Source organism: Mus musculus, chromosome 17 (genome assembly GCF_000001635.26).
Source record: "Mus musculus strain C57BL/6J chromosome 17, GRCm38.p6 C57BL/6J".
Lineage (NCBI taxonomy): Eukaryota > Metazoa > Chordata > Mammalia > Rodentia > Muridae > Mus > Mus musculus.
Window position 1 is genome coordinate 31833275 of NC_000083.6, and position 23842 is coordinate 31857116.

The window sequence follows — 23842 nt, forward strand, 5'->3', positions numbered from 1 at the left end:
GCTCAGTTTCTAAACAAGAACTCTCTCAGGGAGCAGTGACCAAGCACTGGACAGGGACACCAAACAAGGAACAGCTTCCAAGGGCTGGTTTACACCCAGGGGTGTGGGGAGGCCCAGCTGGGGGGCCCAGGACATTACAGAGACCTTTCCTGTGGCACCAAGCTGTCCTGGGAGTTAGGCATGGACACTAGCTGACTTTCAGTACATGGATATGGTCCATATATTACAGGTGGACATATATTGTCCACCAGGCCTATTGATACCCTCAGACCAAAGCCACAGCCGAAAAGCTCACCTCACAGCCTAAGGAGAGCCGAGGGAAGGGAACAGCACAGCTTCCTTCAGACTTAGCCTGGCCTTGTCACTAATAGTATGTGCCCTGTCCGTCAGGTGTCTCCTTTCCCATCTCTCTCCCTCTGGCTCACAGACCAATCCTGCCTTGGCGGGTGGGGGTGGGGATGGGGAATGGGGTGGGGGCAGGAAAGAAGGCTGAGAGATCTGTCCTTGTGTACTTTAGAGAATGGACATGTCTGAACCAAACTTGGACAGACCCAGAAGCTAAGACTTGCCAGCAAGCTCCTCCCGGCCCCTGGCTGAGCAGGAAGCTGCCCTCCCCAGAGCCTCTGCCGACCGGCTCCCCACAGGGGCCTCTCACAAGCAGGCTTTGTGACAGAGCTTGAGGACACGGAGGCAGCAGGAGCCAGCTTTAATTCAAAGTGCCTCTTGCCTGGACATGCAGGGTACCACAGAAGGAGAACAGAAAGTCCACGCTGGTCTCTGAAACTGAGTGGTGCTCCCCCACCTTCTCGGTCCACACCAGCCCCAGCCAGCTTCCCACAGAGCAGTTGAGCCTTGCTAATATCCTTCCGCAAAGCTCTTAGTCTTCAGCAACTGGGCAGCTATGAGTTGTAACCTGGGTTCTTCTGTTTCTTGGGATGTATGTGTGTGGAGGTGGCACGTCGACCACAGGTGTATAAGTATGTGTGTGGAGGTGGCACGTCGACCACAGGTGTATAAACCACCAGACATGGTGGAAGGCCAGGAGCAGAGGAACTGGAAGTTCTAAGGTTCCAGACCATAATACTCATGTGACCTCAAACATTTGCAGGTTGGGAGAGGCAGCATGTGATGCCCACAGAAGTATTTGCCTCAGCTGCTTGGCACACAGGCCTTTATGCAGGTAGAACACAAGAAACTTCCCCACCCGGCCCTGTGGGACAGCATCGTTTGTTCCCTGCGGCCACATCACTCTGTGAGGTCTGTTTCTTACTCCAAGATTATCCCCTGTGGTCACCTGCTCTGGGAGACAATCAGCTACAAACATCTTCTAACCACCCCACTTCCTATGGTCACCTCCTGCTGTGGTCCCCTCTCCCTGTGGTCAGTCCTCCAGGTCATCTCTACTCCAGGTTCATGCTAACCACCAGAAGAAAGAAACCTTCTTCCTTTGTTCACCCCACCCCCACCCCCACCCCCCAAAGCTGGCCCTTCCCAGCTCCCAGGCACCTGACCTGAGGTCACATGGCCAGCCTTGCCTGGCAGCCTGGATGATCTGCTCTGAGTCACTCCTCTGTGCCTGCACTTCAGCTTCCTCCACAGTACAGGGACAAAAACATGTGCCTTTCCACCCTGTTGTGAGCAAGCCAGAACAAGAGGAAAGACAGCTGACCGCTCGGGCTATGTCTCCAAGTTTTACGTGTGCACTTGAGTATGTATAAGTGTGTGTAAACACCCATGTCTCTAAGCTCCCCACTGGTGACTGAGTTCCCAGGCTGCTCCAGGTAATTCTCTCCCAGTCCCATGAGTCTCCAGAGAGAAGGGGCTGATAGGACCAGCATGGCACTGGTGGTGGTGGGCACAGCACAGGCAGGTGCTTCCAGCCAGCACTACCCAAGGCCAGTCTCTGCTCTTCCGAGAATACTGCAGGGTCTGCTGAATGGAGACCACCATTGAAGGTCCTCGCTTGGGTGGGTGGGGTCCAGAGCTGCTTGCTGACAGCTAGGTTGGTCCTGGCTGTGGGGTAGCTCTGAGCTCTGCAGCAAGGCATGGGCTTTCCTGAGGACCCCCATGACTCTCAGGACTCCCAGCTACTGCGCATTCAGCACGCGACTGCTGGGCCAGATCACCTGGATATAACCCTGTCACCACTCTGGGTTTAGGTATCCCCCATCTTGCCTGGTTTGTGTACACTGTTGGCCACCCACAGATTGCTGTTGATTTGCCTTCTAGTTTCACAAGGCAGAGTCTCAGGAGGGTGGATTCTCATATCACAAGGGCCGGAGAGACCAGGCTGAGACAACAGGGAAGTAGATGGAGAAGCAGCCAGAGAGTGCCCAACAAGTGTTCTCAGAACCCTAAGTTCTGCTCAAGGGCGGACAGGCTTTGGGAACACAGCCACAGCTTAAGAACACATCCGCCACCATTGTGCCCTATGTCCCTCTGCCACGGACTCGACCCCAGTTTGTGGCAAATGACTTCTCTCTTCTGCTTCCATTTCCCTTTCCCTAGTGGGGCGCCAGTACCCTCTGCTCAGAGGCACAGCAGGTGCTGTAGTGGTTCAGGAGAGGTGGCCCCTGACCACAGGCAGGAAGGATGTGAAGCAGTTTCATTGTGGCCAGCCCTCAGCAGGGACTATGGAGGTAAGCCACAGCCTCACTTCCTCACCCAGCCAGGCCCTTAGTGCTGGGACACTCTGGAGAAAAGATGAGGCCAGCTAAGACTCAGCGCTGTGGAGAAGACTGCAAAAGAATTTCCTTCGAATGGCATGCCCAGAGAGCTGGGCAGAGTGCAGGGGTGGGAGTGAGGACAGACAAGCTAGCTTCACTCCTGTGTAGGCCCAGAAGGTAGGATGGCCAAGTGGGTATCTCCTCACAGCCTCCTCAGCTGTCCCTTTGGCATTCTCAGGATCACTCCGCGGAATCTGTCTAGCAAGACCAAGGCGCATGTTAATGGAACCTGGCCTCTAGCTGAAGGGAGATGAGAAGAGGTTCTGAGATCCAGGCTTAGTATCCAGCCTGGTGCAAGTGAGCCCCATGCCTTTCTGCTCCCGCCACTGGCCCCTTACATTGTGGCTACAAACTCACTGTCAGCATTCAGCAATGGCTCTGCATACAATGGCTAGCGTTTTGATGATCCCCTGGGACACCCTGCCTTGAACTCAGCAGCTGGCCTGACTCACTGGCCCTGAGTGTAGCTGCCTGCTCCTGTGACTGGATGGAGTGTGCTCTGCCTTGGCTCTCCACCACACCATCCTAACTCTCTTTGAGAATCCAGAGACTTGCCTTCCACCATATCCAAGACTTACCCCAGGACTACCTATCCTAGCCTGTGCTAACCTGTTTGTCCTCTGACCCAGGGTCAAGGTTTCAGGTTTTCATTCTGTCCTTGTAGCTCCTAAGTAGAGGTCCCAGCAAAGCTGGGGACACTTCTCAGAGGGAACTACTTCCTGGGTGACGCTGGGTCATGCACAAGGAGAGACAGACACCATGGGGACCTCCAGGCTGCAGAGGGCACGGGAAGGCCTAGAGAGGAGCTGGGGGCTGAAGCAAATCCCTCCTTTTCTAAGTTCAGCCTTGAGAACTTAAGAATAGAGTGGTTATTTCTCTGGCTGCGGGACAGGAGCTCTCTGTCCCCACTGGGAGAAGCAGCAGGGCCCAGCAAGGGAGGTGGGCGGCAGCTGCTCTGTTTTGCTCCATCTGCCTTTGTCTATTCCAACAAGGAGGGTGTGTTTGTTTAAAGATGTCTCTTTTGGCAGCAGAAGTCTGTCTCCAAGCAAAAACACAGGAGTGTGGGCAAGGAGGACGAAGTCTCTCCACCGGGAAAGTCTTTCCTCTTCCCAAATGACCCGGAAGTCTGCCTTCACTGAGTGACTGAAACCCCGAGAGGGCATACTATGGTCCCCACACTTGGGTTCCCAGACCAGGGTCAGGGCCAGCTGGCTGCTGGAATTCCACACCAAGGGAGTCCTGGTGTCTCCATGCTAATCAGGAACTCCAGGATTTGGGTCTTTGTATTCCGAATCAAGTCACCACAAACACAGCAGCTAGCCATCACAAAGATTTGTTCTTGTCGAGTTCTACAAGTCATGTCGGAAGACCAAGCCTGCAGACGGCTGGGCTGAGCTCCTTCCATGGCTCTAGGGAAGGGTCTGTTCTGCCTCCTCATTCATTTTCTGGCAGCCCACGGTGGTCCTTGACTGGTATCAGAATCATTGCTATTTCGCCTCTACCTTCACCAGGCTTCTCTCTACGAATCTGTTTACACAGTCACCCTCTTTCAAAGACATCGGATAGAGTAAGCTTAGTGGTCCCGGGCAGGGCTTGGAGCTAGGGAGGCTCCTTAAGTTGAAAGGTCAGGAAAATCAGGAGTCTGACGTGCCCAGGGTCACTATCTCAGCCTGTCACAGAGCCTTGAGACCCACAAGTGCTCTCTGCCTGCCGTGAACTCTTTCAAGGGCTTCTGTCTCAGCTTCTTTCTCCGTTAGGACAACCAGGAGGCTCAGGTAGAATCAGGGAAGCCCGAAGCCACAGGGCCTGCTTTTCTACTAAGGGAGAGGGTGGCCAACCCCTTTGGCCTGCAGGAGCCAGATGGCAGCTCAGTCTCTAGAAGTATCATTTTTGCAATTCCTTGCTAAGCTCTGAGGCCTCAGTTTCCCCATCTCCACATGGAGATCATAGGGGTTATTAGGACAGAGGGCTTGATAATTCATGAGGGTGTGGATGTACCCCACTATCTCCAACCCCAGGGCTCCAGCCCCTCAGACCCATGGTGTCTAGGGACATTTACTCCTAGAGAAGGGGCAGGGAACAAAAATAACCTGGGCCCTGTCTCAGAAAGAGGCTCCCCACCCTTTGCCTATTTCTGACTGGTAAAGGAGGGATCAGCAATGAGAACTTCAAGGTTGAAGGTGGCAGGGACCAGAGACGGTGGTGTTAATGATACAGATCACGGTGTCCTTGGCTTAGGGGACAGAATCTGAGTTCCCAGCTTCAGAAGTTAGAACCTGGCCTCTGAGGTCAGGAAGCAGTGGGTGAAGTGCTGACAGAAAGAGCTAACTGGGAGCCCCTTGGAGCAGAAGGGAGGCCCCAAGTTCTGTGGGGTTAGAACTGATGACACCACAGGGACCAGGAACTTAAGGGAACAAAGGGGGACCTCCATATGTGCAGCTCACACACATGAGAAACCAAGCGGAATGACGAGCTTTGGGGTAACAACTTGGCTCAAAGCAGAAGCAGTTGCCTGGGGCTGTGTCCTCACACTGGGTCACCCTTCGTTCCATTCTGGCTACTGGTCATGACTAACCTGCAGTAGTGGTCAGCCTGACTTCACTGAGGCCCAGGAGTCCTTCTTATTATTATGGGATGGCACTACTGGGAGGAGCCCCTCTCCCTGACAGGATTTGATCTTAGAATTCTTACAAAGGACAGTTCCAGCTGCCATTGCCGATTTTATCCGAGCCCTCCTCTGCCATCTTGTGATTTCTAGCAGGGCAGCATCTCCTTTGATGCCATGTTGGGCCTCAGGTCCTGGGCCATCCAGCAGGGCCTGGAGAGCTGTGGAGAGTGTAACTCCAGAGCAGCCAATAGCAAGCCGTCCCCGTGAGAAGCAGTGATCTCCGTCTGACTCAGGTGGCAGGGCTGTCGTGCTATTTCAGGAAAAATAATTACACCCATGCTTAAGCGGAGCTTGCCCATGAGATGGCTTAGGAGTATTGCTCGATGCTCAGCAGGGTCTGCCTGCAGCTCTGGGCATGGGTGAAAGTGGGCAGAGTTCCTAGGAGCCCCGGGTGTCTGAGGTCTCTCAAACGTGGCCAGGGCTTTGAAGAAGTTTAGTCGCTGAGGGCTGAGATGCCAAGTCCAGACCCCAAGCCACCCCTGGCCCTGCCGTTGTCCAGTAGGAGCTGACGTTCTTGGCACGAGCCAGGCCGTGTGTGTCATAGGGCAAGCTTGTGATACAGAACACGGCTTGAGTTTTCCGGGCTCTCCCTATACCTTATTCTACTGGGCCTATGATGGCCTGTTGTTGGGCAGCTGGGTACCTGCTACTATGGCCTCCTGGCTGGCAGGGGTAGCAGACTGGAGTTCTGCAGCTCTGCCTGATGTGCATGTGTGCACGTGAGTGTATGTGAGTGTACACTCCACCTACAGCTGGAGGATCCAGAAACCACATGGACAAATGGCCAGCCTTTGTGCCCAGCTGGGGTCTAGAAGGGCAGAGCATGCTGAGTTTAACTCCATGCCTTTTGATGGTATCTTCTGGTGGGTTTAAAATATTCTTCACTATTATCCTTGGGGTGGTCATGGAAACAAATCTTATAGGAGTATCACTCTAAAAAATACGATAAAAGCTGGTGAAACTCACGGCCTCTGTCCCCAAATTCCTACAGCTTACTCAGAAATGAAATTGAAACTCTGAATAGCTCTAGATGTATTTCTTAAATTGAATTTCAAGTTTAAAGCCTCCTACCAAGAAATGCCTCTGGTGACAAATTCCACCAAACATAAAAGAAAGAAAAAGAGGAAGAGAGGAAGGCAACCACTCATTCAAGCATTTAAATTCAAGTCACATACTGGCAAGATGTCCCTAAAATGTATACAAAGATACAAAGAACCTAGAAATGTAATAATGATAATGATACACATTATAATGATACACATTAGAGTAGATGGACTTCTTAGACAAAATACAAATATCATTAGCCATATGACAAAAACGATGGATTTGAACTTGTCAATCTGCATTTACTAAAAACTTCAACTCTTTACAAATGAAAGGCAAGCTACACATTGAAAGATTGTTTTCTCTCTCATCCTATAAATGCGTTTGTATACACAACCCACATAACAAAGACACGTGACATGATGAGTAAATATATAAAGAACTCCAGTAACTCAATAATAAGGGCTCAGGTAAGCCAATGAAATGCAGGCAAGGAGCGAGGGGTGTGGCCCAGAGGCAGAGAAGGGATTGGTTTGGCGCGCCTGGGGTTGGGTTGGTTCAAACCTTAGCATCACATGGAAGAAAAGTAGCAAGTAAATTTAAATAAATCTGAAAAGGAGCTGTAACCCCTACAGGGAAGGACTGAGTTGGAGACAGTGTGGCAGCTTCTTGAATGGTTGGCAGCTGTCAACCCTTTGACCTCTATCACCCAAGAAAAACAAAACTATCCCCAACCCAGACACACAAACACTGCAACATTGTTTCTAATAGCCTCGAGCTGGAAACCAACCACATGCCAATTGCCAGGTGGCTGGGTAAATAGGGTGTGATGTATGTACTCCAAGGATGCCACTTGGCTATTAAAGGAGTGAGCTAGTCACCCGTGGAGCATATGGTGACTCTCCACCCGATGACGCCAAGGAACAAAGCCAAGCCCAGAAAGCCACACTGTTGTGGCTCTGTAGAAAACTTAAAATGCCAACCAGCCCACAGTGACAGGAAGTAGGTCCTCTAGCACTAGGGGTGGGGGACAACAGGTCTCATTGCCCAATAGGAACGTTCCACATCCAGCATGCATTGGGCCATCTGTGGTCCAAACTCTTTGAACATGGAGTCAGGACGAGGGCTTGGGACTGCAGTGTAGGGTGGCCTCAATCTCACCTCTTTTCTGGGGGGAGCTTTGTGGTTTCCTCTTTCTTTATCTTTCCTTCTGCAAGCTGTGTGGGGAAGTTTTTGCTTTTTATCCAACTTCTTGCTAGCTGGAAGTTTTTCAAAATGCACTTTTGGGGGCCTAGAGACGTAGCTCAGTTGTTCACCTTGCAAAGATAAAGCCTTGGTTCGGTCCCCAGCCAAGTGTACCTGTCACCCCAGCATTTGGGACACAGAAGTTAGGGGTCATCCTTGACTACGTGAGCAATTAAAGTCCTGTGTGGCTTTAACAAGATCCTGTCTCAAAAAAAAAAAAGAAAGAAAGAAAGAAAGAAAGCTACACCTTTCCCTCCAATTGCAAAGAGAACTCTTGGGACCTACTGGGAAACATGGCTCCCACCCTGGAGCAGTTCGAGGGAGACAGCAAAGGTAACCAGAGCTGCTGGGACTGGCCTGAGGGTCTTCTGAGTACTTTAAAGACCTCTCAGTATTTTAGAGAAATCACATTTGAATAGGCAAATTACCAACAAGGAAAGTGGATGGAGAGGCAAGGGAGCAGTTCTCTGCATGAGAATTGAAAATGCCTCCTGCTACTGCTACTGCCTAGCCACAAGCTAAGCCCAGTTTCCCAGGCAAAAACAACCATCACCAGATGTTCTTCAGGGCCTACACTGCAACACCAAGGTCCTATTTTCTCAAGGCAGTACTTGCCCAACCCCTCACCAGGGTTTGTTCTACCATCCCCCACCACGCCGCCCCTCCCAACCCTCTTCATTCTAGAGGCAAAACTAGTAGGTCTGTTTTGGTTTTCTTCTGCCCCCAGGACTCAGTTCTTCCTCAGGCAGATTCAGTTCCTGCTCTGCAGGCCCCGCCCTCACATCCTGGTGCATGCTGGGATACAGGGGAAGAAGAGGGTCCCACTCCTAGAGATTGCCAGTTTCCTACCTGTGATTTTGCTCAGACAGTCAATAAAAGCAATAAGAACACCTAGTTGGCTCTGGCTAAGGAGCATCTAGGGCTGCTGGGTAAAGCCTTCTGCCTTCAGTCGTCGTTGGCACCCTCTGTGTGAGGATTAGGACAAGTAGGTAGGCCTGGAGTTCGGTGGCCAGGTGACAACTCTCCTTCTTGAGGTGGGAGGAGGGGTATCCTGTCCTGCCCTCGCTGATGGATGCTGAGGGATTCCACCTCCTTGTTTGCTTAGTACTCACTGCATCCAGGCAGACTGTATGCCGGCTCGTCTCTGTGTGTCATAAACTAGTCAGAACCCACACGGCGTTAAGATGCGACGACTCTGTGGCTGAGTACACCACGCTGCAAACAAGAACACTGAGACTCAGCTTGTCCAGGACATCCGTCCAGCGCCACAGGACACACAGGCAGGCATGTGACAGTGACTGCAAAGACCACATTCTTAGCCATGGAGACACTACGTGCTGAGCCCGATGGGCATGGCTCTATCTTCTATTAGCAAGGACATAAACAGTCTCTTGCTCCACAGAGGTCACGGCTCCAGGGTATGCCTGGACCCTGGCCAGAAGGAAGGATCAGGGGGGAGAGATCTAAAGAAGCCCAAGACACCCCATCTCTCACAAGTGCAGCTGTGTGGTGAGGGGTGTGTCAAAGCCTCTCTAGTTGCAGGACAGGAACGAACACGTCCCTGATGTAAACATCTTGTGAAACTCTCTGGGAGTTTGCAGAGCAAAAAAATGTTGGCAGTGATTCTCTGGGCAGGGCTGGGAAGGGACCTCTCCACAGGCAAGGGACTTGACAGGCTTCAATAATTCGTAGCAACAATAACTGCTCTTGCTCAGAGTGATTGGAAAAGGTTGAGAGGAGATCAATTAGTCCAGGATAGAAGTGGTGTGTGTGTGTGTGTGTGTGTGTGCCACCAAGTTTCTACAAGTTTCCAGAGGCTCCGATTTCCAACCCGAGATCCAAGGGACATTTTATCATCTCCATCCTCAACCCCCTGGCACACACCAAGTCCTAGAAGAAACAACTGTACAGCTGACACCAACTTCCTAAGGAGCTACACCCAAGGGACCATATCCGGTCTGTCTTGGGCACCACAGAATCGTTCATCAGGAGAGGAACACCTAGGTGGGAGCTGAGACATCTGTCAGTCTACTACTTAGCAAGAACGTATGTGAAAACTAAATGCACAGGAAGGCCCAGAGACCAGACTCAACCTGGAGTTGGTCAGTTTTCCAGGAAGCAAGCAGGTTCCCCCAGCACAAGGGCACTGGATATGCCTCGGTCACACTGAATGCCTGAATCGAGCCTACTGTCCCAGAGTCTCTGCCAATGTGGCCCTGTCACCCCTCCCAACCACATGGACAGCATGGCTGGGGGCTAGCCTGCCCAGCTTCCTTGGAGGTGTAGCCTGGGTTGGTTTTCCTCATGATGCTTGGTTTAGCCTAGATGTGGTAGGCATTTTAAACACAGCATGGGCCACCAAGGCTCCCTGGGATCCAAGGAGGCACCCCCATACTTTCCCCCTCCCCCCGAGGAGCTGGGCTGGCCCCTGGGAACAGTGTTCCTCACATATTCCAGAGCCCTGGGTTCTCACAGACCTGAAGTGGCATAGCCTTGTTTCCAGCCCGCTGTGCTCAGCCACCGCTCCTTCTGGCTCTTTCTGGCAGTTACTGTCCATTCTCTGGGTCTTTTCTCTCGAATACCTTTATCATGGCGTGACAGACCCAACATGAAATGAGAACCACCTTGTTTCAGAACGCACAGTTGAGAGGCATTAAAGCACACGTCTGAACAGCCCTCACCTCCAGGTCCCAAGCCGGATCTGTCCCTAAGCCACCATGCTACTCTGAGGTTGACCACTCTAAGGTCCCCTCAGGAGAGCAGTCATTGCCCCTGTCTGTTGTGGCTGACTTACCTCACTGAGCACCCCTGGGACTCACTCAGAGCAGGGTGCTTTCTACTCTGAAGGCTGAGTACCCCACTATAGTGAGGGAACACATTTTGCCCATTCATGGACACCGACCGGCCTTGCCCCTAAACTTTGACCTCTTGACTGCTGTGAACATCTCTGTATAAACATCTGAGACCAGTTTTTGGGTATAGACAGACCCAGAGGCTAGGACCGTTCCATTATCTTCTATGGAGTTTATGCCATTGTACTTCTCCATTGCAGAGATTCTGGGCTCCATTCCATGGCAATGGGGAAGAGTTTTCTTTACTCAAAGGAAGTGAAGACTCAGGCCAGGGGAGTTTCCCTGTGAAATTCTTCTAGAACTTGTAAAGGAATTCAGAGCACATTTGGAAGGAGGGAAGGCAGGAAATGCCTGTTGTTGATTTGGGGCCACAGGCCACTGTGGCAGGCCTGGGTAGAGCCTCCCAACAGTGTCTCAAAGGAATGGGCTCTCACAGGTGAACCAAGGGTAAGTCAAGATTTCCCCCCAAATATTTTATTTAAATATTAAATTAAAAAAAATACATCAACTAATCATTTGGCATACGTCTCTCACATTAACATGAGAAATGAAACGATTCCATCATAGTAAAAAAAAAAAAAAAAAAAACGAAAACAAAACAAAACCATTATATACATCTGAGATCACGTAGTGTCTTTAAATAGGCGATTCCATTACAGTCCAGTCCAGGGCCGTGAGGATCTACAAAAACATAGCACACACACCAAAAAAAAAAAAAAAAAAAAAAAAACAAAACCCAAAAAACAAAACCCCAAAACCCAAGAACTAAAAACCATGATGTTACTGTCCCCCAGAGGGTTGATAGCAACTAGAAGACACAAAAACTGCCAGAAAGTAAAGTGCTTGTCGATTCTGACACACAGCAGTGCACAGGCCTTTGATCTGTGGTATCCAGACAGGAACTATGGGAGATGAGGGCTGGCTGCCTTAGGATACTGAGTGCTTGCTTCCCTGATGCACACATCAGGTGAGTCGGCAGGAGGGACACTTTTTGGTTTGTTCTGTGGAGGGCACCAGTTCCAACCCAGAAGACTGGTCGGTCCTTCGCCTGTCTGGAGAGTAAGCGGTATAGGATGGGCCACGGGGCCCACGGAGGACCACGCTGGGACATCAGGTTTCGGCGCTGCCTCTTCCTGGCCTCAGGTAACTCGGTCAATCTTTGGCTTTTGAAGTGTCTCCTTTCCTCTCCCTTAATGACCTCAGGTTAATACTGCTGCGGTGAGATTTGGTGGTGGAAGTCGCCCGGGAGGCAGAGAGACAGACGCGAGTCAGAAGGGTTGACATCCCTGGTTCCTTCCAGAGGTGTTTGGATGGCACGGCTGTTGCCTGGGCCTTCCCTGCCCAGGTAGACCTGTCAGGTGGGGCCACTTCTTCCCTGACACCTCTACTCTGTACAGGAGGTGGGTAGCCTACAGGCCTTTCACCACAAACATGGGGACAACTTCCTAATGTGACCAAGGGAGGTTTTTTTAAGCCAGAAACACAAAAATGTATACAAAATAGAAAAAAATAAGTAGTGTCTGTTTCCTATTTATATACACATACAGTATTTGCTTTAAAAAGAAACTTTACAAACACTGACCTATACTTATGATCCTCCTGGAAAGCAAGCCAGACAGAGCCCAGGCCTTGGGGGGGGGGCCAGGCTTTTACCAGGAAAGGTCCCAGGCCAAGGGCAAGGTAGTCATAACCAAGATGCCGACAGCCCCTTGGTATTGCACAATTCCCCCAAGTCAGGTGTTCTAGCGGGACCCTGATAATGAAATGCATAAAAATCTGATAATTAGCAGCAGAGTCGAGGTACAAGGCCGGAAGGAACTTCCTCCCTTCCAGGCCTCTGAATAAGCCTGGCGCACTGACTTGAGCAGCTACAAAAACCCCCAAGCTGAACCACGACAAGGCGGTCTTCTGGCTGACGGGAGACCCCGAGAATGCATGCCGTTTGTCTTCCCCTGGGCTGAGCCTTGGCTACTCTGAAACCCACACAGAAAGCAGCGAGTTCACAGTTTCTGTCTAAAGCATGCGCGTTTCAGAAGTGGAGAGCTGTGAACCCAAGCCTGAAACAACGCCAACCACTACACAGGCATGAGCAACAGTACGAGCTGCCCCCACTTCAGGGATGCCCCAGCTCATCACGCCTCGGAGGCCGCTCTCCCCCCACTGCCCTTCCCTCCCGTCCGCCCGCCCACGTGACATACTCTCAATTATTATTTTTCTTCAGAAAGTTTCCCTACTTATCATTGAGGTCACTCAGTGCAAGGAGAAAACAAAACAAAAAACAACAACAACAAAAATCCTAAAAAGCCCATACACCAAACGTATTGCTTGTTTCACGTCTAGAAAGTTCTTGGCTTTTGAGTCCGGAAACCATCTTCACATACTCCGAAATTATTGCTTGGAAGAGTCAATCGGCCACGGTTGGGGGGGGGTGGTGAAGGTGGCGAGGTTGGGGGGATGTGGGCCAGAGCCACCCTCACTGTACCAGGACGAATGTCCCCCGCTGGCCAGAGGTCAGGTCCTCCATCTCACAGTCCCCCTGTGGCAGCCCAGCTGGATCACAGCCTGGGGACAGCCTGGTGAGGCACTGTGGCAGGGGCCCAGTGGGGAGGGCCACTGGGCCAGCACTGATGTGCAAGTGGGTATCCAGGAGATGCGCAGCAGACGCCACAGGGGACATGCCAGCCTGGAGAAGGGGTGTTGGCAGCAGTGGAATTCCAGACACGAGGAGGCTGTCACAGGGAGCAAGCACATAGGGGACCGGGGACAGCTGGGGGCCCTGCTGGCAGCCAGATGAGGCGGCGGCGGTAGAAGAGTGGTGCTGTAACTGGAGCAGCCTGAAGAACAGAGAGGCGGAGAGGGAGGAGGTCGGTCACCCTTGTTGGCTCTGCCCAGTTTCCACACTGCCCAGGTGGGCCCCACCCACCTCAAAGCTGCAGATGGGATTTCACATAGCTCTGTGTGTGACGTGACACATCCCTGAGCCATCCTGCCCCACATCCTGGCTGTTGTGGCAACTCAGAGATGTCAGGCTCAACAGGAGAGTCTTGGTCACCATTGCTCTCAAGGTTACTGAACCTACCCAGTGTCCCTCCTTGCTCTATCCCTGACATAAAGGTCCCTAAGGAACCACATGGCAGGACACATCTAAGCATACAGGGAATGCTTGTTTCATAGGCTCCTTAAAAGAAAGGGCCAAGAGCCCGGGAATGTGTGTCGGGCCTACCTCTGCTGGTGCAGGACCTCTTCAAGTAGGCTCCTGCCCTCCCGATTGCTGGTCGTGCAGCCTTGCAGGCCGGAGCTTGGGGCTGGGGTGTGGAAGGTACTCATCCCTCCCCGGGGAGTTCGGACGGAGGACTGGCACACCTGGCGAGCCAACCCTTTGATCTTGTTCAGTCCCAGGAACCCCTTGGTCCTCGCATTTTTCCTCAGCTGCTGCCGGAAGGCCTTCAGCCCTATGGAGACAAGAGCAGGCAGGGGTTTAGCAGGCTCTTAGGTTATGGCCGACAGCTTTCAGCCTGCTGGAGTTTCCAGGCCCTGAGGAGGAGGGACCGGGAAGAATAACTGGGCAGCTATGGCCAAGGTTCCCTACAGGGCTCGTTTGGCAGTTGCTAGCTCCTGAGTCCAACATCTACACCTCCTCCGTGATCAGTCATCTTCCTAGGTCTGGGGCTGTGGGCCCTCCCACTGGTGTGTCTGGGGATGCTGTGGAGGAGAATATGCAGTGCACCAGACGCCGGAGGCTACCTGGACTGACACAGACATAGAGGGCCTCGTAGGTAGCCTGACCCTGAGTGACATAGAAAAGCCTGAAGCAGGCATGGGACTGTTTTGGAAAGGCCACCTCCTTGACCCTGGGCCTCCTGCTTGTTGTTCAGAACGGTTGTCCCTTGCACTCAGGGCCAGGTCTGAGTCCACCCTGGAAGCCAAGCTGCCTAGAACTGAGGTTGCACCTGAGGAGCCTGGATGGCCCTGCACAGGCTGGGATGAGATATCCACAACTCCCATCAAGGACAGAGATGGCCCACTAGGAGAGTAGCACCCCCACCCCCTGGGGCAGGAGGGATGAGCACAGAACCGGACCTTACCCTGAGTGAGAGAGGTATCAGACGCTCTCCGTCCCTCCTGGAAGCTGACGGGAGGTAAGACGGCTGTGCCCAGACCTGCCTGAGTCTGGAGCACAGGGGTGGCTGACTGTGATCCCAGGAAGGGCGAGGCCAATCTGACTGGAGAGCTGGTGCCCAGCAGCCCTGGGGTGGCCAGGCCACTGCCAAGCCCTGCAGGACCTTCACTTGCAGAGAAGGGGAGGCAGCTGTCGGAGCTGGTCCCTTCCGAGGGACTCGCCGTGGCAGAGGAGGAGACAATTATGCCTGTGGGGAGATCGGGTACTTGAGCAGGAGACCTCACACCCCAGCGTGCAGCCCGAGGGATGAGGTACTTGGCCTGTTAAAGTGAGGGGAAGCTGGGGTATGGTATTCCCCAACTTAAACTTAATCTAGGCCACCAGAGCCTAGAGCCCTGGCTATGAGCCCCTAAGTGCATGGGCAGATGGCAAGCTAACCAGCAAGGTTCAGACCCCAGGACAGGAAGAGAACCAAGGCAAAACACCTGTCCTTCAATGCCTGGGATAGCCAAGGGGTGGCCCGCCAGTGAGATGAGTACACGCGCGCCTAACTATGAACCATGGGTCATGAAAAACAAAACAAAACAAAACAAAACAAAACACACACACACACACAAACCCTAACTGAGGGAAGGCGGCAGGCCAAGGGCACATTTCAAGTGGTCTTGGCCCTCACCCTGGATGCTGGGTCTCTGGACTTACAAGGAGGGTTGAGCGGGGAGAAATGGGTGGAGACTTCAGCCAATGTGTGCCTCCGGCCTGTGCTTCCGGGCAGGGGTTCCTGGACCTCCTGTTCCTCCTCTAGGCTGGGACCCTGCCTGGCCTCCTCGCTGATAGCTGTGTCCAGCAGACTGCTGGGGGAGATGGATCGGTGCCGGAACACTCCACTGCAGTTGGTATCCAGGGGGAATAATAAGGGCTGCAAGGGAGGGACAGAAGCCCGTCACTTCCGGGGCTCTCCCTACAGATGGATCCTGGTGGTCCATCAGGAGAGAACAGGGAACCCACAGAAGACTAGCACCCACACACCTGAAGTGAGCTGTGGAGATCACAGTCTATCTCAGCCTGCAGGACAGACTGAGCCAAGGCCTGGGGCTGTGGGCACAGCAGAGAGGGCCGGAAAGGGTCACACGGGAGAATTTCTTGAGGAACCTGGGGCCAGAAAGGAGGGATGGGTTGTTAGGGAGTACTTCCAGCGTCAGGCACCGGTGGCAGCTGGCTGGTCCTACAGGTAAAACTGACAAGAGGCCAGCCAGATACTAGCTAATGATGCTAGGGGCCCAGTCTTTATCTGTGAGGTCACACACATGTGCAGGTGACTGGTGTGTGTGTGTGTGCACATGCATGCATGCAAGAACAACAGCCGGCAGGGCCTGGCCCAGAGTAAAGCAGCCATAGCTCCGCCCATACTCCACTCCCCACAGCCCCTCCATTTCCCACAGCTTGTGGCTGAAGCACAAGTTAGCTTGCAGTGAGGTCCGGGTACCGCCCTGACAATCAGTGCCATGTTTAAGCACAGGTCTATGAGCTCCAAGGGACATCTCACAGGGCCGGGAGAACTTGGGCTTTGAGAGGGAGCTCAGCCTTACCTCCAGACTGCTGAGGTCTGAGCTTCGGAGCTGGGGCTGTCTGGTGGGTGCAGGGGTGGGCCGGGATGAGGGCTGGGCGCTTCGATGCTCCTTGAGGCGCTCGAGTAGGAGGTAGTAAATGGCGGCAAAGTGGTTGTAGCTGCTGTTCTGCAGAGACTAGGGAGCAGGGATGGTAGGGTCAGGACGAGCCCGCTCGGCCTCACTAACCACTAGGCTTCCCTGTGAGACTCCTCCAGGTGACTCCCGGGCAGTCAAGAATATCCTTAGACAAGCTGGCGCTTAAACTAGACTGTAGCTCTGTTTTAACTCCACAGCAAGGGCCCTGCTTTTCCCAAGTAACCCGATCCCACCAGCATCTCAGGATATGAGGGCTAGGCACAGCCAGCCGGCCACCACACAGCTTGCTCACCTCTATAGTCCGCTGCCGGTCGATGCCGAGGGCCTGCATGATCCCTAGCACCTGTTCGTTGTAGTCGCCCAGGTTGGAGGTGTAGCCTTGCATGTCGAAGGCAGGGTCATCCTGCTGCAGGAGAGTGGGGTCGGCCTGCATCCACCGGTGCTGGCGGATCTGGGCTATGGTGATGCGCTTAGCGGGGTCCACGACCAGCATGCGTCTGATCAGCGTCTCACAGTCTGTGGACGGGAAGGGCTCACACTGAGGATGCGGAACTGGGCCTGGGGGCTCATTCCTACACCCACAGTAGAGCTGGTCACACAGGCAAAAACCACCCACATGACAGTCAAGAAGTCTGAAGCTGCCATTTTAGATTCCCCTGCTACAGAGGAAAGCCACCATGTTGGGGACCAGACGCAGAGAAAGACGCTCTATCTCTCTAAGTACCTCCTGTTGTGGTACACGTGAGGCTAGGCATAGTTATGAAACAGAAAGCCTTGTGTGTAAGAGGGGCTGGCATCTTAGCTTTGCAATCGACAATGGGGGAGTTGCAAAGATGAAGGGGCAATGGCTGGTGGGGGGACTGCAGAGGCAGGCTTATAGGAAGGAGACGGACTGCAGGGAGAGGTTCCTGTCTGAGTTGTAAGTAGGCCACTGGAAAGCACCTGTGGCTTGGGTTTCTGTTGCCGCCTGATCACCCAGTCCCAACTCGACTGCAGATTTGCTAAACAGCTGAGCAGGCACTGCCAAGACCCACCCACCACCTCTTGCCTAAAGCCACCGCCAGGCTTACCCAAGGCTCCTCGCACCCACCTTGAGACATGAAGAAGGGGATGCGGAAGCGGCCCTCCAGTACCCGCTGTCTCAGCGTAGGCAGGTTGGGCCCGTCGAAGGGGAGGGAGCCACAGACCAGGACGTACAGCACCACACCGAGGCTCTGTGAATGACCAGACAGCTCAGGTTGGGACCCTGCTTGCCAGCTCCGGGGACTGTGCTGGCAGGCAGCAGGGTCCACAAAGGGCTCCTACCCAGACGTCCAGCTGGGGACCCTCGTACTCCTTCCCCTCGAAGACTTCAGGGGCTGCATACGGGGGGCTCCCACACCACGTGGACAGAGGCTCGCCTGGCTTGTAGAAATTCCCAAATCCAAAATCTGTGAGGCAAAGGGAGAGAGGCACCCGCATCAGCTTGGGACGCGCACGCACTCGCGTCCCCACAGGGCCACCCCTCGCCCGCCAGGCGCTGGCATCAGTTTGGGACTCGTATGCACTCGAGTCCCCACAGGGCCACCCCTCGCCCGCCCGCCGGGCACACACTCTTGCCTGCTAGCTTGATATCCATGTTGCTGTCCAGGAGCAGGTTCTCCGTCTTGAGGTCCCGGTGGACAATGTGGTGGTTGTGGCAGTACTCCACGGCTGACAGAATCTGCCAGAACTTCTGCCTAGCCTCGTTTTCACTCAAGTGCCCGTTGGAAGTCAGATAATCTGAGGGAAACAACAAAACAGTCACACCAGAAGACACCGAGCCGGGGTGGGGGTGGGGGTGGGGGGGTCCTGGGGGGGGGAGGCATACAAGAGAAGGCGGGCTTCACCTAAATTAGCTATGACGAATTCAACTCACCAAACATTTCTCCATTTTTTGCAAATTCTGTGACAATGTAGAGCATATCCTTTGTCTCCATAACCTGAAATAACAAAAAGGAAAAACTTAAGTGGTAGAGAAAGGCGCACAAAGAAGCCGTGATAGTCGCACTTGAATCCCAAACAACCTTTGACCTCTCTCCAAGAAACAGCCTCCATCGTTTAAGGAAGGAGAGAGGGAAGGGGAAAAAAAATCCCACAACCCAGAGAAGCAACTTTAAACACCTTGGGAGAAGCCCCTCTGGCCCACCATCCTCACAACCCCTCCTCTTAAAGGGGACAGAGCCACTAACAAGACTGCACAGGGCAAGCACTTGGCGTGCCTGCCTCCTGGGAGCTCAGGGGGCCATGAGTGCTAGAATCCTGGGAAGGTCCTTTTAGAAGCCCCATGGACAAAAACCATAGCAGACTGAGTGATCAATACAAGTACCCCACCCCCACTCCCTCTACTGACAAGACATTAGGCCTTAAGAACACCTTAAGAGCAAGACATTAAAGCCTTGCCAGGTAAGCTACAGGGGATTGCTCTTTGTACAGTGCAGCGCCTGGCATGTGTCAACAGAAATGGTCAATGTCAACATACACCTTCAGAGTTCATTTATTGATCGGCAACTTTGTTACTTTAAAAAAAAAATTAAACCATAACTAAGCAACAAAGATTCAGGGTTTTGGGTTTTTTTTTTTTTTTTTTTTTGGTTCTGAAACAAATCAAAATTACACTTATGCATACGCATAGGTTAAATATTCCAGGGGAGCCAGGTATGGTGGCATACACCAGTAATCCCAGCACTCTGGAGGCAGAGGCAAAATTACCGGAAGTTCAAGGCCAGCCTGGTCTACATAGCAAGTCCTAGCCCAGTCAGTCTACGTAGTGAAACTGTCCCAATACAACAAATAAAGGAAGAAAACATCTCAGGGAGAGAAAGAGACTGTATTGCAATAGAAAGAAAGATTTCTTTGGGTTTAAGACATGCTGTTATTCCTTTAGAAGATACTTTAAAGACGCTTTTTGAGTCATAAATTTTACTAAGAAATGTGTTATTAAAAACCGTAGCAATTCAGCTAAAATTTCAGCCATTGTCCCCCTCCCCACAGTGCAGCAGAAGACCTCTGCTTAGGCCTTTTCTACACAGAAGAAAGGGAGAAGGAAAACAAACTTAGCGTCTATATCTTTTAACGTTTCAAGACCCAAAATAAACCAACTGTGTTGATATACATCTGTCATCAGAGACTACAGCAGGAGACTGCCCCAAGTCTAAGGCCATCAGGACACAGAGAGCACCAGGGCCAGCTAGAGCAGCTAGCTACATTGCAAGACCCTATCTCAACAGCCGCAACCAGACAAACACTCCCCACCCCCACCCAAAGGAGAGAACGGGATGCCTCAGCAGGACTCTGGGGTCAGAGGTCAGGTGAATGAATGCTAGACACCAGTATCAAGACCAGAGTACCAGTTGGCTTCAGCAGCCCACTCAATCGTGAAAGCTGAGTCACTGAAGACAGGAGCTAAAATATCCACTCTGACATCCATCGCCCGGGTAACATTTCCTCAGTGGTAAGAGCCTACCTAACCCGGTGGGCAAGTGGAAGGCAGGAAGAGGGTGCTAAGACAGCATAGACTGGCGTCCACAAACAGACAGGAGCATAGGAGTCTACCCTTCCCAGCCCCCTCTCTCAAGCACTGGCCCCGGAGGAAACCTGTCTTCGAGTACAACTTAGAGATGAAGATTGAAATAATGGACAACCCCTGAGTGCACAGCCCTAGGCTCTGTGCTTAAGAGATTCCGAGGGAGCCGTCACCACAGGCCAAACACAAACTCCGGAGACTTGTCTGCCTTTGTTCTGAGAAGGACTGGCCAGGGTAATTTTAAATTACAGTTCTTTCCCCTCCTGAACCATAAACACAGCTTTTCCAACTGTCCCTTGGAGTCACCTCAGGCTCATGAGGATCCTGAGAGTCACTGACAGGACTTACACACCAACACAAGCAGATACAACAATAACAACACCACGAGGGCTGGCTCCTCTATACATTGAGCTATTTCACGGCAGCAGAAGTGGCCAGTTATCACAAGGCAGATTGAGGAAGACCGTCAGGAAACAAAAGACAGAAACGGGTGCGGCATGTCCTCAGCCCAGCTTAAATGGCAAGTTCATAGGGCTGAAGTATCTCCCTTGCTTCCCCCAGCACTCCGGGCTACACTCGGGAGACGAGGGCTACTGCACCCCAAGACACTTTAAGGAGACCTGGGAAAGAACAGCTGCTTTTTAAACGTTTAGCAATCCTCTGCAAAGGCGGAAGTTTCCAGTTTCGCTCAAGTTTGTCCTTCACTCAAGCCTGACCGTACATACATATGGCTATCCTCACAGTGACAGGACTTCAACAACGGACTTCAACATGTGCAAAACTGGAACACATTACAATACTAGATAAAATTGGAACGAGGCAAAAATCAAGTAGAACCCAGAGCAAGAGACTAACAGTCAATAAAGCTGCAGAGCCCAGTGAAGGTCAACCTAGTTACTTTGTACTCTGTGTTCAGTTCCCACACAGCCTTAGAAACGCTGACTACCTTCAGGGACCCAAGAAGGCTCAGGGTGTGACATGTGGAAGGATGGATGTGCTCACGGTGCGGCGAGGGTCCTTCGGCTCACCTGATAAAGCTTGATGATATTTGGGTGGTTCAAAAGTTTCATGAGCTGGACCTCCCGGTAGATCTTCTCCAGATTGCTAGAATCTAACCGTGTCTTGTCAATTATTTTTATTGCAACCTACAGATTTTAAAAAGAAAAAAAGGGGGGGAAAAACTTCAAGTAACCTCATTACTTCATTTGTACTTTTTTTTTGGACAAATGAATTTCTCAAACATTTGATGTCTTCAAGAGGTCACAAGAAGTTGGGGGAAAAAATTAAAAGAAGCCACTAACATTTTTTAAAGGGATAGAAGTTAAATTAAAGCCTCTGTATTTTTCAGCTAGCTTTATTACAAGGAGCTGCTCACTTCTGTTGTGTTCCCCCCTCTCTATTTCTCTCTCTCTCTCCCTCTCTCTCTCTCTCTCTCTCTCTCTCTCTCTCTCTCTCTCTCTCTCTCTCTCTCTCTCTCTCGGAAGGGGGCGGTTGCTGGTCATTATTATCTTTGCTCTTCCCTAGTAATTGTACAAATTATGTAGAAGCATAATACAAAGCTTTTTTCCCCCTTTACCAGACTAAACAATGTCATCGTTTACAATTGTGACAATCAACTCCACAGGACTGAATCAGCACAGGGGGCCACCCCCTGGCTGGATCCACCCCCTGGTTTAGTCCCCCCCCCACACACACACACAACACGCGCGCGCACCTGCGTTTTGGTGACTCGGTGCCGCGCCAGCTTAACCACTGCAAAATTGCCTTTGCCCAGGGTCCGTTCCACGTCGTAAAAGCCCACCCGGAGGGGCTTCTGCTGGCCCTGGCCAGTGCCTGAGGGGACCGCACTGAACTCCGACATGATCACCATGGCTTCGGGCCGCACCTGCGGGTCAGCGAGGAGTGCGCTCAGCACCGACCGACTCCGGCTCGGTCCCGATCCCATTCCCCGCCAAACCCGGCCACTGAAACTGTGTCCGCCAGGCCACCACGCGTGCGTCCTCAACCCTCTGTTCCTCCAGCCCCAGGCTCCTAGTGTGGCCCCGACCCAGGTTCGCAGCTCACACCCCCACTCGCTCATTCCTTGATACAGTATCTCCTCGGCTAAAGTCCCCACGCACACACTCCTCTATCCCGAACCCCCAGCCTGCGCCCCCACGCGCGCGCCCCCTCGATCCCAGGTTCCCTCAGTGCGAGCCCCCACGCACGCGCCCCCCGACCTCCGGTCCCGGCCGGGCGCGCGCGCCAGCAGTCCACCCGCAGTCGACCCCAAGCCAGCTCCTGGACACCCTACGGTCCCGGGTTTTCACCGCGCTCCCGTCCACCAGTGCCAACGCTCGGCTCCTCAGGACAGGCTCCACAACCGGGCGCTCGCAGACCCGCCTCCGGGCGCCGACCCGCAACAATAGGGAGCCCGCCGGGCTGGAGTCCTGCCCGCGACCCCAGGCGCGCACCTGCGGGTTTCGGAGACCCGAACCCGCGCCATTGCTCACCTCCGCCGCCCTCCGTGAGCCCGACCCGGGATGCCACCCGCTCGGCTGCTAGCTCTGCTCCGGTGCCCGCCGTTCGCGCCGCCGCCGCCAACGCTGCCGCCACCGCCCGGGCCTCGCCGCATGTCAGCGCCCCGCCGCCGCCGGCCGCACGCGGCAACGCCCCGCCCCGCCCCGGCCCCGCCCCGCACAAGCCCCGCCTCGCCCCGCCCCCCGCGGCAGGCACAGCCCATTGACGTCGTTTTGACGCCAGAGCGACGCGCGGCCCGGTGCCTGCCGAGGGGGAGCGGAGATCGGGCGGTTGCCAAGAGACTGGAGGCTCTGACGCGCGCGCTGGTGAGGCCGTCGCCATGGCGACCGCGGGCGGTGACGTCAGGGGCCCGGCTCAGCAACCGCCCGAGACTGCTGGCGCCCCCTGCCGGGCATGGGCGACACTGCTGTAGCCCACCCCCCCACCCCACCCCCGCCCCCGACTAGGAGACCGAGCCTGCTTTAGGACCACTTCCAGGGGCTTCATGGTGGGTACGGTGCCCTTTGGGTGCTCAGTGCTCGCTTCGGACTCAGCAGGGTGGAATAGAGCTGCGGGATTTTCGGCGTGGGACTCTGGGGCTGATGGCCCTAGACTGATCAGTCTGCTATGCTGGGCACTCGATGTGCCGCCAGCAGTGGCTGCCCCTTGACCCTCACTTCATCCCTGAGAGGGCCGGCCAGCTGCAAGAATGCCTGGCTCTAGGAAAGTGTTGGTTAGTTGAACGCCACTTACTTTTGTTATAGAAAGAGAGAGGGGGGGGGGGAGGAGAGAGGAGAGAGAGAAAACCTCTAAATATTCAGCAAGTTGGAAAGTTAAAGCAGGAAAACGCGACTCATTTTCCCAAAGCCTCCTGCTTCAAGGGCCGCCTGGTCCAGCAGTGGTGTCCTGGGACAGCTGAATAGGACGCGTGCTTTAGACACGGGCTGCAAAAGGACCCAGCCACTACTCAGGGCTGATAGGTGGGGCCCTTGGAGGACTGGGCACTTTGCCCATTTTCTTGCTGTCTGCCAATTGGCCCACCCTGTCTGTCCCCAAGCTGCTTCCAGACAACAGATAGGACACAGGGCGGCTGGGACCTTGGAACTGACCCTGAGAGTGCCTGCCGGAAGCAGGGCCCATTAAAGGGGAGACGGAGTGTGGAGAGAGTGGAAATGGCATGTGTGTGACTCCTTCTGTTTGTGTTCCCTCACACCTCATCAGAAAGTAAGATGTGTTCTTAAGGGCAGACGAGAAAGGGGACAGACGATTCTCCAAAGGCTAGGAAGGTGGCGGTTTGGAGCTAAACTTCTGTGTCTCTCTTCCTCGTGGCTTCCTGTGTGAGAGAAAAACTAGCACCGGGTGGATTGATTAATCACAATTGATTCAGAATTCATCAGAATTCATTCCTCAACGGAGGAAGACTTCCTGGGTAGAGGCG

The 23842-nt window shown here is 53.3% G+C and overlaps 1 protein-coding gene and 1 long non-coding RNA gene across 2 annotated transcripts; one reads left to right on the forward strand and one right to left on the reverse strand.

Annotated features, from left to right (window-relative positions):
* The first annotated feature begins 1512 nt into the window (after positions 1-1512).
* Positions 1513-11342, forward strand: Gm41564. Its single transcript, XR_876739.3, has 3 exons — positions 1513-1781; positions 2509-2639; positions 2905-11342. It is a non-coding gene; the product is annotated as a predicted gene, 41564 (long non-coding RNA).
* Positions 10974-22530, reverse strand: Sik1 (salt inducible kinase 1). Its single transcript, NM_010831.3, has 14 exons — positions 22398-22530; positions 21620-21790; positions 20934-21050; positions 18259-18322; positions 17961-18122; positions 17667-17791; positions 17452-17575; positions 16654-16877; positions 16245-16400; positions 15685-15807; positions 15358-15574; positions 14621-14902; positions 13759-13987; positions 10974-13369 (listed from the first exon to the last, which is right to left on the reverse strand). Exons 2-14 carry the CDS (start codon positions 21773-21775, stop codon positions 13009-13011), a joined length of 2340 nt encoding a protein of 779 aa, NP_034961.2. The 5' UTR covers positions 21776-21790; positions 22398-22530; the 3' UTR covers positions 10974-13008.
* Between the last annotated feature and the right edge of the window lie 1312 nt (positions 22531-23842).

Excerpts from the sequence above, each read along its gene's own strand:
- Sik1 (NM_010831.3), bottom strand. The coding sequence starts at position 21,775 with ATGGTGATCATGTCGGAGTTCAGTGCGGTCCCCTCAGGCACTGGCCAG. Across the intron at positions 17,792-17,960 it reads CATGGATATCAAGCTAGCAG|ATTTTGGATTTGGGAATTTC; the intron begins GCAAGAGTGTGT and ends TTTGCCTCACAG. Across the intron at positions 15,808-16,244 it reads CAGACCTCAGCAGTCTGGAG|GTTCCTCAAGAAATTCTCCC; the intron begins GTAAGGCTGAGC and ends TTCTGGCCCCAG.